At 37.5% G+C, this 14,327-nt stretch overlaps 1 protein-coding gene across 4 annotated transcripts in view; it reads left to right on the top strand.

Moving 5' to 3' along the window:
• TMEM131 (transmembrane protein 131) overlaps positions 1–14,327 on the top strand; it is a 107,777-nt gene that overhangs the window by 38,433 nt on the left and 55,017 nt on the right. For all 4 annotated transcript variants that reach the window (XR_003254131.1, XM_026069445.1, XM_026069447.1 and 1 more), the window contains exons 4-6: positions 1,502–1,570; positions 13,041–13,164; positions 14,130–14,246. Coding sequence is in view for 3 of the 4 variants with exons in the window: in XM_026069445.1 (XP_025925230.1) it covers positions 1,502–1,570; positions 13,041–13,164; positions 14,130–14,246 (310 nt within the window). In the remaining variant the exon portion in view is untranslated. The remainder of the gene's footprint in view (positions 1–1,501; positions 1,571–13,040; positions 13,165–14,129; positions 14,247–14,327) is intronic.

The following is a 14,327-nucleotide window of genomic DNA, read 5'->3' on the forward strand; positions in this document are numbered from 1 at the left end:
GAACAAAAACATTTAAAGAAAAAGGATTTTAAAAGTATAAGCAGTCTAAAACTTGTTTCTTCAGGTAGCAGTTTCTGAATCCTGAGGACTACTCTTGGCTCAGTGCACTGCCAGTTGACTAGTAGTATGAATCTCATCTGGATCAGGTGTGGACATGTAGCTATAATTCTCGGTCAAACTTGTCCTAATATACAACATAGAGTGTGTACTAGATGCACATTTTTATGCTAGTTTGGGGTCAGCTTTGGAAGGTTTCATAATCCTTGATGCAGCATAAGTTTTAGATCATCCAGATTTTTAGAAAAAACTTGATCTGGTGGAAAGAATTTATGTAGGTCAGTGTTTTGCATCATTAGGCCACAGTAGTTTGATCAGATAATGAGTCCTAAGATCTGAAATTACTTGTAGTCAAACCAATAGCCTCATTGTTTTCGAAATTTCCCTTTGTATTTTCAAGTGCAAGCTCCTCCTTCGTCCTACATACTCCTTTCTAAACTCACTGCCCAGATCCAGAGTTTTCTGGTTCCAAGCCTGTTTCCTTTCCTGCATTCTCTGGGCAATTCAAGAGCCATTGATATTGAGCCATTGTTTTGCCTTTTCTGTTTAATTTTTCACTGTTGTCTCCTTGTTGTATGTTCATTATATATATTTGAATTATAGTCAATCCAAAATGAAGTGTTACTGAATTACAGAGACAATTAGGTGTGGTCACAGTCACTTCATTCTGAATACAAAAATGTTTCTGTCAATGAAACTACTTTGTGCTCTTTCTTGTAACTTATGTTCTATGTTGTTGATTGCACTCTATATGCTGTAGCTGTAGTGGTAAAATAAACAGTGCAAAGGAGTGTTTCCAGATAGTCTGTAGTCTTTACTGCTGAATTGTTTGAGTGGTATCTGAATTTTAGCCTTTGCCTGTTAGCACTCTCCCAAACAGTTCTCGGGGGGGAAGTTAGTACAAGTCAATGACAGTTTTCAGAGCAGAGTCACTGACTTTTGGAGTTTAAGAAGTTTTAATAGTATAGGCATGGGCTGTCTTCTCCCATATGGCCTCAATACTAGTGAATGGCTGCAAGATTGTTTAATTTAATAGTGTAAGTGTAGCCAGAGAAACTCATGATGTGTATATAAATGGCTTGGTTGTATGTTCTATGCAGGACATTTGGATATCGCTATGAAAGGTAATATAAACCTATTATTTAGGTTATTGTTTGACTTATTAGCCATCATTGTACAGAGGAAAACTATTTTAATTATGTCCACTTCCAAGATTTGTACTCTTGCATAATCTTTCATGGAGGCATCATATAGTCACATCAGTGGCTGGTAAAATTACGGTATTCTGACTGGACAAGTTTGTCAAGCTGTTTCTTCTTTTGAATTAGTTACTATGTTGTTAGTATTAATGATTCTTTCACCAAGAAAAGATGATTTGAGATGGGGAGAGAGCAAAAATGTATCATCTACAATATCTATTACAACACTTCAATTTTTCTTGCAGTGTATCCCTGTATCGGGGAAATTGTCGACCTCTCCGGTTTGAGCCACCAATGCTGGACTTCCATGAACAGTAAGTTGGAAAGTCTTTTGGATCTATTTACTTAGACAAGTAGAATAAATGTTAAGAGCACTTGTAACTGATGGAGGAGATTATATATGTAAACTGCGTTGATATATTGTCCATGAGTGTAGTTAGCCTATGTATTCCAGCCAGCTGGTGTACTTAGTCTTAAACATCATAAAGCTACACATCTGCTGCCATGATTTCTGTAGTGTCTTTGGGTAGAGGTCGGTTCCATTGACTAGCCAGAGCTGGAGTCTGTACTTACCCTTGTACAGTTGCTCTAAAAAGCGGAAACAGTTTTACATGTAGAATGTAATGTACTGAGGTGAGGTTATCTTTCTGTTTGTATGTGACCCACAGTCCTCCAGTGTGTCCTATTTTACTACTGCTTTCGATGGTAGATGGGATTTTAAAGGTGCATTACTTCCTTCTGACCCTTGTAGCTTGTTCCAGCCCTCTTGTAGGAGTTTACTCAAACTCAATTCTACTATTTTAAGTGTTTGACCACCTTGTGAACTGTGAAATGATCCCCTACGAAAAGAGGGAGAGGGTCAAACCTTGTTAGCAGATCTGCGGTTGTTAGAACAGTAATGAGGCTCGTGACATACAGCCTCAAAGACTCTCTGTCACCAGCTCAAGCCATGTTACACTTTGCAGCTGGTTACTGCTTTAATTATCAGTGGTTGACTTTAATGGTTTACAGCAAGCATGTCTGTGGCTTTTCTAAAGGATAAAAGAAATGGAGGAGGAAGTTTTTGTTTAACACTTTTAAAGATACACTTCTTTATGATCAGTTCCTCTAAGAACTACTTTAGAGTCTAGCTTCTCTTGCCAGTAACTGGCTACTACATATAGGTATTACAAACATTTTCCTTTTTTAACATTAAAAGATAGTTACAGAGTTACAGTTGGTGTTGCCTCTGTGCATGATTGATAATTTGGTACCATGTAAACTGAGTGAGGTTGTTTCAAACATTTTGTTAACAATTCAATAGGGGAAGAATACAACCAGCAGGGATGTGCACAGTGGTTCTTGTGACTTAAACCTCCCCCATCTTTAACCGGCCCTGCCGCTGCTGGATGAAAGACTGTTTTAGTTACAGATAACCCACAGACTATTAGCAAAAATACAGTACTGCTTGTTTGTAAGAAAGGGTAGTGTGCAGCGTGGTGACTACAGAGATAGGCAAGGAAGCTTCTGTGTATTGACTTGGTGTAAACTTTTGTGTTTAAGAAGGAAGAGAGCCTGCAATGTACATTGTTTTGGCAGAGTGATTTTACAGAAATGGCCATTGTACAAAAGCAACCTTAATGTTGCTAAATAGCAAAACTGTAAGGAAATGCTTCATTTTGCAAAGATTGTGTTCAAGCTAACAAAACTATAATAACTTTATATGTGAACTCCTGATTAGGAAAAATGTAACAAATCACTCTGTCCACTCTTCCTTATTCCCTCAAACTTTTGATACATCTAGCTTTTAGGGGTTTTGTTTTGTTTTGGTTTTTTGTTTTTTGTTTTTTTTTGTCAGTAACTGATCACAGATGGGATATTGAGGTTCTAAATTGAATAGTAGAATATCTTATGATAAGCCTCACTCTATTTTTGCTAAAACAAACATTATAGCCATAATTAATAGGAATTATAGTGGTGAATACAATTCAAACTTGTACAACAGTTACTCTAACTACTTAAAAATTTTTGATTTGGAATTAAGTGAATTTTGCAAAGCTTTCAATTCATAATTACAGAATTTATTACACTTGAAATACATTTTTCTACAGCTTTTCTAATATGAATGTGCTGTATTGATGTACTAGTTGAAATATCTAGGGTTTTTTTAATCTATATTTTACATGCTTATGTGAAGTAAGCTACATCTGCTTCTTTTCTGTGTGATTTCCAAAGATACCTTCATTTTTTTTCTTACTAAAAATAGACTCTGGACAGTATCATAAATACTTTTTAGCTGTGTGTTCTCCTTTATGTTTTAGCTTTCTATGCAAGCCTTTCCTGTCAGAGCTGAAAGCAATAAAATAGTATAGCTCTAGTACTGGGAGAGTGCTGATTTTTATCAGTTAAAATAGGGAGCCAGTACGTTAGATCTTGGTTCATTATGTGCTCCATTTATTTTTTCCAATAGTTCATTATTTTATCTGTTGGAGTTGAAATTGTAAACTCAGGCAGAAATCACTGTCCTCTTAATCTTTACTAAAATTTCAGTAAGATGTCAAAAATAATTTTTAAAAAGGTTCAGATCTGCAGCCGCAAAGTTCAATCTAAAACCTGTACTTAAGGCATTTAAATAAAAGTGTACTAACTTTGAGAGATGATGTGTAACTCGACCTTCTGGTGTGGACAGACTGAAGGTGCCAAGCACTTTGGAAGTCAAATAATGCAGACTTAAGTTTTTTTCTTTTTTATTTATTTTTTTTAATATGCAGGCTTTTCACTTTGAATTTCTAGCAGTTCTTTATGAGCTAATAATGATTTTTTAGAAAATGCACAAAACCTTATCACTTAGTTTCTGAATAAATATGGTATCCAAAACAGCAGTGTTTTGCTAATAGGTAGCATTTAGATCAAGCTTTTTCAAAGTTTTTTTTTATGCTGAGCTATCAACATGTATCAAAAGCAACAACAAAACTACACCCCTCCCTGCCCCCACAATTCTTAGCTGTGTTCTTTTCCTTATAATCTCTTTTAATATATCACTCTACCCTGTTGCTTAATGGGAATGGAATAATTAAGGTTTTCTAAGATGCAGACAGTAACCATTGGGTTGTCTTTCATAACTTTAGCAGTTGGTTCCTCAGAGGCTATTCCAGCAGAACAGTTATCTCTATGACTTTCTGTGCTTGAGACAAGTCTTCGTGCAGGTGGCCCATTTAGATTAACATCAAAGCACACAGATGAAGGGCAGCCGATACGCTGTTCTCGTACCTGCTTTGTGTCTTGATATGATGCCTTTATACATGTTAAATCAACTGTGAATATATAAAAAGTAAAGTTAAAAAGTTCTTCAAAATTAAGTTTTTACTAGATGTAATTACTAGATGCAATTTTTGATAATTGAGTATTTGAATATTTAGTATTTTAGGATACTAACACAACATGCTGATAACTGCTGATCCTCAAAATTTTAAAATGTGAAATTATTTTAAAGCTGAATTTCTCTTCTTACCCCTATTTCATAGTAATGATTGGTAATGTATGAAATGAATGTGCTTTTAGCAAAAGTCATAGTTCTAATCTGTGTAGTTGATCAGCCCTTGCTTCTGTGTTGAAAGGAGCATCTTGCTTCACTGAATCTGAGAGCAAGGTGCCACTTTATAGACAATGTCTAATGTTTCCTTGGTAGTAGGACAGCATTCTACAAATCTGTCTTCAATTTTTTATCAACTCATCTCATTTTGCACTTCCTTTGAAATTCTTCTGTATGGTTTTCATGTTTCTTGTTTGTGAGCTCGGTCTAGTATTTGGCAAGGTATTTCTAAAAGCTTCATCTGGCCTTGAAAGGAATTGTTTGGTAATATTCAAATATTTCAGACCTTCCTGCAAGTATATGACTAAAAGTAACATAAGAGATAGGGAAGTTAGCAAATCAGTCTCTTTTGTTCAGGAACTTTAATTCGTAACAGTAAATACAGGAGAATTAATTTTAACAAGTAGAGAGTTTATCCAGATCATTATTTTTCTCACATTTTTAAACAACTATATTTATAAATGGTGAAAGGACTTAGAAGGTACCTATAATGTACAACCAAATATTTACACTGTACATTCAATACATTTTTAATGCATGAGAAGTTGCGTTCTTTAAAGGAAAAAGTTGCAGAATTAAACTTCCATTTCTTTTGGAATTTTGTTCAATATAAGACGACTTTTGACAGTAAATTGACATTTAGTCCAGCTCTACCTCTGTTTTTGTTTGCTTATCATGTTAGACTGATACATGCTGCCAAAGCAAATAGTGCAGTTTATTACACTCTTAACCTAGTTCAAGTCCCAGTTGCTGGCAGGATTGGCTAAGACTATACTTGTAATGTTTTGTGTATGGGTTTTGATAACTCTTTGGAAAAAGTATGATTTATCATTATGGGATCCCTGTTTGATTCTGAATATATGAAGAACAGTAAATGCGCCATTTTATGTTAAGTGGAGACTAACTTTTGGTCATCTAATACAGAAGAACTTTCTTGATTTGTGAAAAGCCAGTGGAAACTGAAAGCTGATAAACAGTCTATAGGCCAGTGTAGTGATCCCTTCCATTTTCTTCTGCTTTTTTCTGTTAATGAGACGTATTTGCATTCTCAAACATAGATGCTTTAGTTGCTCTAACTTCAGTTATAGAAGTTGCTTGTCTGTGTCGCTCAAACAGTGATGCATATAGTTTAGTGTGAAACAGGAAAAACTGTGTACTTCAAATTCTCTGATCGTCATGCAGGCTTCGTTCGTTTAAGTTGGCTGTGCTAGCATTTTCTTCAGAATGAGGTACAGACAGGTACTCGCTCTGTCTGGAGAGGTAACCTTGTAAGACCAGCTTGCAACATTTCATTAAAAGTCGCCGCATACATTACAGGTCAAAAACTGACATATTTTTTGGAGCTTACTATCTCTGATCTTCTGAGAGGAGCTTTCATCTGCATTGGTTCAGGAAGTTCCTGAGCTACAAATAGCTAGAGGCTAGGGGACTGCTCGGGCAAGAAGCTTTGTATGCTTGCCCCAGTCTTACACTTTTGCCTAGGTATCTGCTATTCACTCCTGTCCAAGAGATGATACTGCTTTAACCCAGGTGGACCTTTGATATGATCTGTTACAATTATTACAATAATTCTACAATTATTTTAGCAGTTGCCAAAGATGCTAAAAAGTATAGTTAAAATATAAATGGGGGAAAGATTTTGTTAGACTATCAAATTTAATGAGGATTTTGTCTGGACTGAATGTTGAGTATATGTATCTTTACTCCCAACAGTCCGAAATCTAAGTGGGAAGCCCCAGATTGACTTCAGTTCTCTCTCCAGTCTCATTAAAAATAATGGGCGGATGTAAGAGGGGAAGTGTTATCTGCTGAATTCATATTCTTTGCTTTTAGTAAAGGAATTGTATCAACTTTGTAAATCAAGTCTGCATTTTTACAGAGGCGTCTAAATTATAGGCACTAAGAAGAAATGTAATTGCTCTTTTAAAAGGGCAGTTTCTCAATCCATGTTTGCTTCACAGTGAATAGATGCTTTTGTGAATTAAGTTTGAGACAATAATCAAGCATTTTTTTCCCCAACTCTCTTTGCAGAAGCTGGTTTCCTTTAGTTGAAAGAATCTACCTCTTGACTTCTAAAGCAGAAATTAATTCAATCACAAGGACTTGCTTACAGTATATTGCAGATACTCTAGCTTGGACATTGGAAAGAGTGGAGTTGCAGCAGTAAAGAACTTCAGCACAGGCTTACTTATGCCTCTGAACAGGCATCTCACCAGATGTTAGTTACCATCTTCTCATCCCAGTTGTGGTACCTGTTTTTATCAGTGTAGGTGGACTTAGCGTTATGCAGGCACAAAAGATCAGGAGCAAAATCTTGCATGCTTTGACGCTTCATATTTGCCTAAAGGTGTGTTTCTGTACCAGCTTCTTGCAAGTGCTATCTGTGACTGCTCCAGGAAATTCTTCTGTAAAATTTGGCACCAGGCAATACTGTCCTTGTGCAGATCGTTATGACTTGGTAATCCACAGTTTGGAGAGCATCTCTTAGTTGATTACTGCTTGTGATACAGGTTCATTAAGGGTGTGTGGTGCACACTCCTTTACCTGGATTTTCTCATCTCTGATGAGAGAAAAAACACCTGAAGTTAGTTAGATTTCTGTAGATTTGACTAACATCAAGTTTAAGGCATATAAGCAAGGCTCTATCTGAGCAAAAGAAAATATTAGGCTTATTTTTACAAAATCAGAAAGGTCAATGAAAAGTTTAAAAAAAAAAAAAAAAAATAGTTCTAGCAGTAGAATTCCTTTTTAGTGACATCTGTCTTTATCGCCTATAGCTCTGCTGTGATGTACCACCCTGATATCTGCTGGAGGGATAGCACAGCAGGGCACAAGCAATCCAGGAGTTTTCTGGAGTGCATTCGTGACAACTTTCTAACACAGTTGACTGAGGAGCTGGCAAGGAGAGAAGCTCTGTTGGACCTCATACTTGCAAACAAGGAAGAACTGGTCTGAGGTATGAAAGTCAGGGGCAATCTTGGCTACAGCAGCTACAAGGTCATGCAGTTCAGGATCTTGTGAAGGGGGGGAAAAAAGCAAAAAAGCAGGATCACAGCCCTGGACTTCAGGAGAGCAGACTTTAGCCTGTTCAGGGACCTGGCTTGGAAAAGTCCTATGGGATATGGTCCTGGAGGTAGGAGGGTCCAAGAGAGCTGGCTGATGTTTGAAGATCACCTCCTCCAAACTCAAAAATAGTTCATCCCAACAAGCGGGAAATCAAGCAAAGGCAGCAGAAGGCCTGCATGGATGAACAAGGAGTTCCTGACTAAACTCAAACATAAAAAGGAAGTGTACAGGAGGTGTGGAAGCAGAGACAGATGACCCCAGAGGAATACAGAGATACTGTCTGAGCATGCAAAGATGGGGTTAGGAAAGCTAAAATCCACCTGGAGTTGAAACTGGCAAGGGACATGAAAGGCAACAGGAAGGGCTTCTGTACATACATGAGCAGTAAGATGTGAGCCTGCTACTAAATGGGGCAGGGGCCCTGGCGACAAAGGACACTGAAAAGGCAGAGGTCCTGACGAGATACACCTGCAAGTGCTGAGGGAGCTGGCTCATGTCATTGCAAAGCCACTCTAAATCATCTTTGAAAGGTTGTGGCAACTGGGGGAGATTCCTAAGCTCTGGAAGAGAGCAAATGACCCCCCTATCTTCAAGACAGGCAAGAAGGATTCAGGAAGCTACAGGCTGGTCAGCCTCAGCTTGATCCCTGGGAAGGTGATGGAGCAGCTAATCCTGGATACTGTTTCCAGACATGCAAAGGACAGGGAGGTGATTGGGAGTAGTCAGCACAGATTTACAAAGAGGAAATCATGCTTAATCAACCTGATAGCCTTCTATGATGAGATGACTGGCTTGGTGGATGAGGGGAGAGCAGTGGACATTGTTTATCTAGACTTTGGTAAGAGTTTTGATGGTGTCTCCCATAACATCCTCATAGACAAGCTGAGGAAGTGGGGGCTAGATGAGTGGTCAGTGGGGTGGACTGAAAACTGGATGAACTGCTGGGCTCAAAGGTTTGTGATCAGTGGCACAAAGTCCAGCTGGAGGCCAGTCACTAGTGGTGTCCCCCAGGGGTCAATACATCTTCATTAATGACCTGGATGGTGGGAGCAAATGCACCCCCAGTCAAGTTTGCAGATGACACGTACCGGGAGGAGTGATTTAGAGAGGAACCTCCACAGTCTTGAGAAATGCGGTTGGCTGCCTTTGCCACAAGGGCTCATTGCTGGCTCATGTTAACTTGTCCACCAGGACCACCAGGTCATTCTCTGCAAAGCTCCTTTCCAGCCAGTCTGCCCCCAGCCTGTACTGGTGTGAGGGGTTATATCTCCCCAGGTGCAGGACTTCGCACTTCCCTTTGTTGGACTTCATGACTCTCTGCTCATTTCTCCAGCCTGTCGAGCTTTAGTGAACTGTGATGTCTGCTGTGTGGCTGCTTCCCTACTAGCTGTTTTTACAGGCTTTAGCCTCTCAAATTTACTGACTTATATTCCCCTCTTTTCAGCACTGGAAAAGTGTTCAGGACTTAAAAGATTGTTAATATTCAGAGCGTTTCCTGGGATATTGAGTTTTACTTTCAAACCACCTCTCTGATGGGAGCAGGCTGACACTTCAGTATTACCTGTTCATTCAAAATATTTTTCTTAGTGTTGTGGTGTTTCACACAATATGCATCATAAAAAGCTGTACTTAAAACAGCTCTGATGTTAAGTTTTCAGTACATAGTTGGCTCTCTGTATCACATGTGATATACTAGTCCTGCAGATTTCTTTTGTGTAATACAGTGCTTAAAATCCACCTTGTCTTCTGTCAGTTCCCGCTGTTGTGGTGGACTGGAACTGTACTGCTTTATTCTTGGTTTTGGCTGTTAAACTCCTCTAAGAAGATTGGTTGGAGTGCAATGTACAAGGGGGAGAGGATGGTTGCCCCTTCTCGGGGAGCTACTGAAGTTGCTCAAGGGGAAGAGCAGCGTCCAGAAACCGCAGTGTGTGACAAGCAAGAGAATCACAATACAGAGCTGGTGCGAGCATGTCTTCAACTGGAGAGACTGAGAAACTACAGTGAAAACTAGGGAGCAGACAGGTAAACCTCAGAAGTGATTGAAAGAGCTTTCTTAAGGGTTGGAGAAGGAGCACAGCATGATTTGCTGCCAGTCAGTCATTAGCTACAGTCCAGTATGGAAGCAAGAGCATGGTTGCAAAGGTAGGACATAGGCTGGGGAGAATTCTGTGTAAGTGAATATTCACAAATTGTCTTACCTTGTTCCTTCTAGTTACTCATTCTTCTCAAGATAAAATCCTAGCAAAGAGAAAGCAAGTTTCAGCTTCTAGCTGCTCATTCTTTTGTGCCTTACACCGTTAGATGAAGGAACTGTTGAATACTGAGTATTTTCTTCTCATGAAAATACAAATAACTTCCATAAACTATATTGCCTGCGTTTGCATATCTTCATGTCTTATTAAGACAGCTCATGCAGCTGAAAATTAGAAAGCTTGCTCCAGTGTAAAAGAAAAAAAATCACTGTTCAATCATTATAACGGTGTATGTATAATGTAATATCACCCAGTATTGAACATAGGCAAAACCAAGCCTGGGATCCATACAGAGCTCCTGGATTTTTATTTTTATTTTTAAATAACAAAGTTTGTTTTAAACCACTTGTTCATGTGCACTAGCTGTTCTTGCTAAATTTTTAATCATATAGTTTAATGCCCTTGGGCTGCTGTAACCGAGTGAACTTTCTGTCTCGGGAATAGGTAAAGACAGCATCCAAAACTTGCAAATAATGCGATTTGCTAATCCATTTACCCCACAGGTTCTCTGTACTTCTGGAGACCCAGAGTGTCTCCATGTATGCTGCTCTGTGTACTCTGGTTACACAGCCAAAAAAGAACTGTGTCTTAAAAAATTCTTCCATCTCATACTGAAAGGCCGTATGGAATAAGTGCCTTGTTGTCTCCAGATGCACCAATTTAAAATGGCAGTATGGGAAGTGTGAGCGCACAAGCACATCAGCCCATTTATGGGAGTGAGGGGAAAAGTTACGTGGAAAAAAACTGTGGTAGAAGCATATCTGAAACTGTAGGTTTAGAGTGAAAATAACGAGGGCTGCTTTGGATTCTGCGGAAGGAAGAAGAAACCTACAAAAATCGGAATTTGCTTATTGGCAAATATTATCAGAATGATGATATTTATGTACTTCTGTTTGTGTAGCAAAAAATTTTTTTCTTTTAGGCTTTTTGTGTCAGTAGAATCAGAAGGTAGTTGTTTAAAGCATGGCCACTTTTTTAAAAGAATGAATCCACAGAGAAATTGCTGACTGTAACAAGAGCTTGTTTACTTCTTTCAGTTGCCAGGCCGATAGACCATTCAAGCCTATCTCTACTAATGTCAGTGAAAGTGTTTAAAATATCGGTCAGAATTCAGGGGGTGATAGATAACTGTACTAGAAGACACTTTTCTCAGTTGAGCTTTGGTTATTTTTTAGCTGTGGGGGATAGGGGTGTTGGCACTGCTTTGGTATTTTTTTGGGTGGGGGCATTCTCATTGAAATTCCTCTCTAGGTTAATAAGCTTTTCCTTAGTAAATGGAGAAGAGATGTATAGGTTTACTGTTTGATTCTTTTGGTCAACAATGTAGTAGTTGCAACAGTTATCAAAACAGAGCTGATAAACCCTTTCTCTTTCTACTATCCTTTTGGATACTTTGTTAGGGACTTAACCTGGACGCTGGGTATTGTACAGATGACTGGTAAGGAGAGGAGTTGTATTCCTCATTGCTTGTTTGTTAAGTTAGAGAAGAGATTGAAATGATGGTGCGAAAAAGAAGGATCAGGAACAATTGCTTGTTGGTAGATGCAACATTAGGAGGATTGAGCAAGCAAAGCAAAGAGCTCTACAATAGTAGTGTGCAGAAATATGTATATTTTACTCTTAAAGTGATGGTGCCTTTTATTAAAGGTTCATAATTGTATCTCTGAACTAATACCATGGTCTTTAGCATCTATCTGTTTAGCCCATTATGTTTCGTGAGTAGAAGGTGCTGCCTGTTATCAGAATAACTTCGTAAATTGTGGTATAGGTTGATATTATCACTGAATCTTCTGTTCAGTGCAATCTTTAGTCTACAACAAACTTATGCTGCTTTACCTATTGAGACCACCCAGTTGAAAAATTATGCAACTACAATAGCACGTACTGATTTGAACTGTTAAACAAAATTAACAGAGGATGACAGAACAGCTGCCTCTTATCAATCATCACTACTTTTGGTACTACAGATAGCTATTCTTATAAATAGTTTTACAGTCTTTACAAAGTTTGGAGTCGGTGACATGAAAGGGGAACAGAATGGGTGTAAGCTTAAAGTTAAGAAGTAACTACTTTGAATTCCAAAATTTTGTTTGGAGCAAATTGTGATTGACACACTTAATTAGCGATTTGGTGCTGATGACTAATATGTCTGCATTACCAAAGTCTGAAAAATAATTAGTGAAACTGAAGCATTTCTTGTCTTGTAAGCACATATGAATTGCTGTAGGTAAAAAGAAACAAGCTTACTGCTTATGTGGAATAAATTATTAGCATGACTTGTTACTGAAAAAATTTTCAGTTTGTTTAACTGTGTGGCTCCTGCGTTTAGGCTTAAATTCTAGAATTTATCTCAAGAACCTCATTTTTTTTACTTGAGGTATGTGTAGTTGCTGTACATTCCATAGAGCATACAATAAAATATAGTACAATAGAAATTCTGGGTTCTAGGTAAGAGTACTTGCAATCTATCAGGAAGAAAGTTTTGTGTAGACTTTTGTCTAGATATGTTCTGTTTCCTCTATGTTGCTTTGCACAATTTCTTTTTTTAAGAGGATTATTCAGAGATTCTGGTGCAGGAATAGAAAACTTTCTGAAGTGGAAACCTGAGAAATAACGTTTAATTTCATATAGGTATCAATTTATAGGAATGATACAGTGTTTGGAAAATTTCAGAAAAATTAATCAATAAAATGATGAGAAAAAAGTTAAGTCCCTTGTGTTCCTTTATGGTGGAATTTGCATATATTTCTTCAAAGAAACATTTAATGGAAACTTTATTATCAGTGTTCATCACTGCTATATTTATTTCCTATCTGGTTTAATGAGACAAAGTCCAATTTTATATATCATTGATTAAATGCTAGAATTTTAAAAATATTTTCTCTTTCTTGACAGGCCAGTTGGAATGCCAAAAATGGAAAAAGTTTACCTACATAATCCTAGCTCAGAAGAAACAATTACATTAGTATCGATATCTGCTACAACATCACATTTTCATGCATCATTTTTTCAGAATAGGGTAAGTTGTTCTGCTTTCTCAAAATGAGTTTATCTGTTTTCTGAATGAGAGTTTGTTTCCCCCCTCCACTTCTTTGAATGAGCTACTTATTGCAATAATTACAGACATAAAACTAGATACCTCAGTTCTTGATCTCTTATTAGTTACCAAGTGAATTTGAACTGAGCATAGAAATATACACAAACCTATAAGAGGAGGAGGAGTGGAATATTTTGTAGGAGTTCTAACTACATTGGAAGTATATACTGACACTGACAGTTTAACATCAGATCTCTTTTGTTGCTGAAGTGACAAATATACTTTACTTTAGAGCACATACAGTAACAAACTGTTTTTAGAATCTTTATGAAAATTGTAAGTCCAATGAAGTGATATTAGTCTCAAGCAGGTATACTCCAACACAGGTATAACTGCTGCAGTTATGTCACAAGAACTTGGAAGTTGAAAGGCATGGCATCAGTAGGGTTAACTTAACTAAATTACTGTCAGATATAGTCCTCTAGTTTCAGTTTCGTCTGGGCCTGTGGTTTAGCAGGGGCCATGTAAAATGCTAAAAAAAAAAAAAAAAAAACAAACCCTTCCTTCAGAAACCCTATGAGCAGCCTTTTTCACTTTTGAAAGTTTTGCAGTAATTGTTTTTCTTCAGTGCTCTGTGAACTGTCAGTCAAAATATTTCTGCACTATGTTGAATTCTGAACTTAGAGTTCGGCTTAAAAATTCAATTGAATTTAAACTTGCACTAGATAATAGTTGTAAAATATTGTTATTCTAATTTTTATTATACATTTCTTTGTTTAAAACTTCTACTTATTTTTTCCTAGATCTGTAATAGACTTTCTAATTTCAGTTTTCCATAAAGAACACGTGGAGATCTTCTGTAGCACAAAAAATTTTGTTCATCTGCAAGGTTAATGTTCTCAATAAACAGTTTTGCTTCTTCCTTGGCTTTTCTCCTTTCCCCCCAGAAAATTCTTCCAGGAGGCAATACATCCTTTGATGTAGTTTTCCTTGCAAGAGTAGTGGGAAATGTGGAGAACACTTTATTTATTAACACTTCTAATCATGGTGTATTTACTTATCAGGTAAGAGGAGTAAGTGGAGAACACTCTTGGAAAAAGTTGTAAAGTGTGGAACAACTAGAACAGTATATATTGTTGCGTGTT

The sequence above is a fragment of the Apteryx rowi genome, unplaced genomic scaffold, assembly GCF_003343035.1.
Source record: "Apteryx rowi isolate R43461 unplaced genomic scaffold, aptRow1 scaffold_297, whole genome shotgun sequence".
Taxonomy (NCBI): domain Eukaryota; kingdom Metazoa; phylum Chordata; class Aves; order Apterygiformes; family Apterygidae; genus Apteryx; species Apteryx rowi.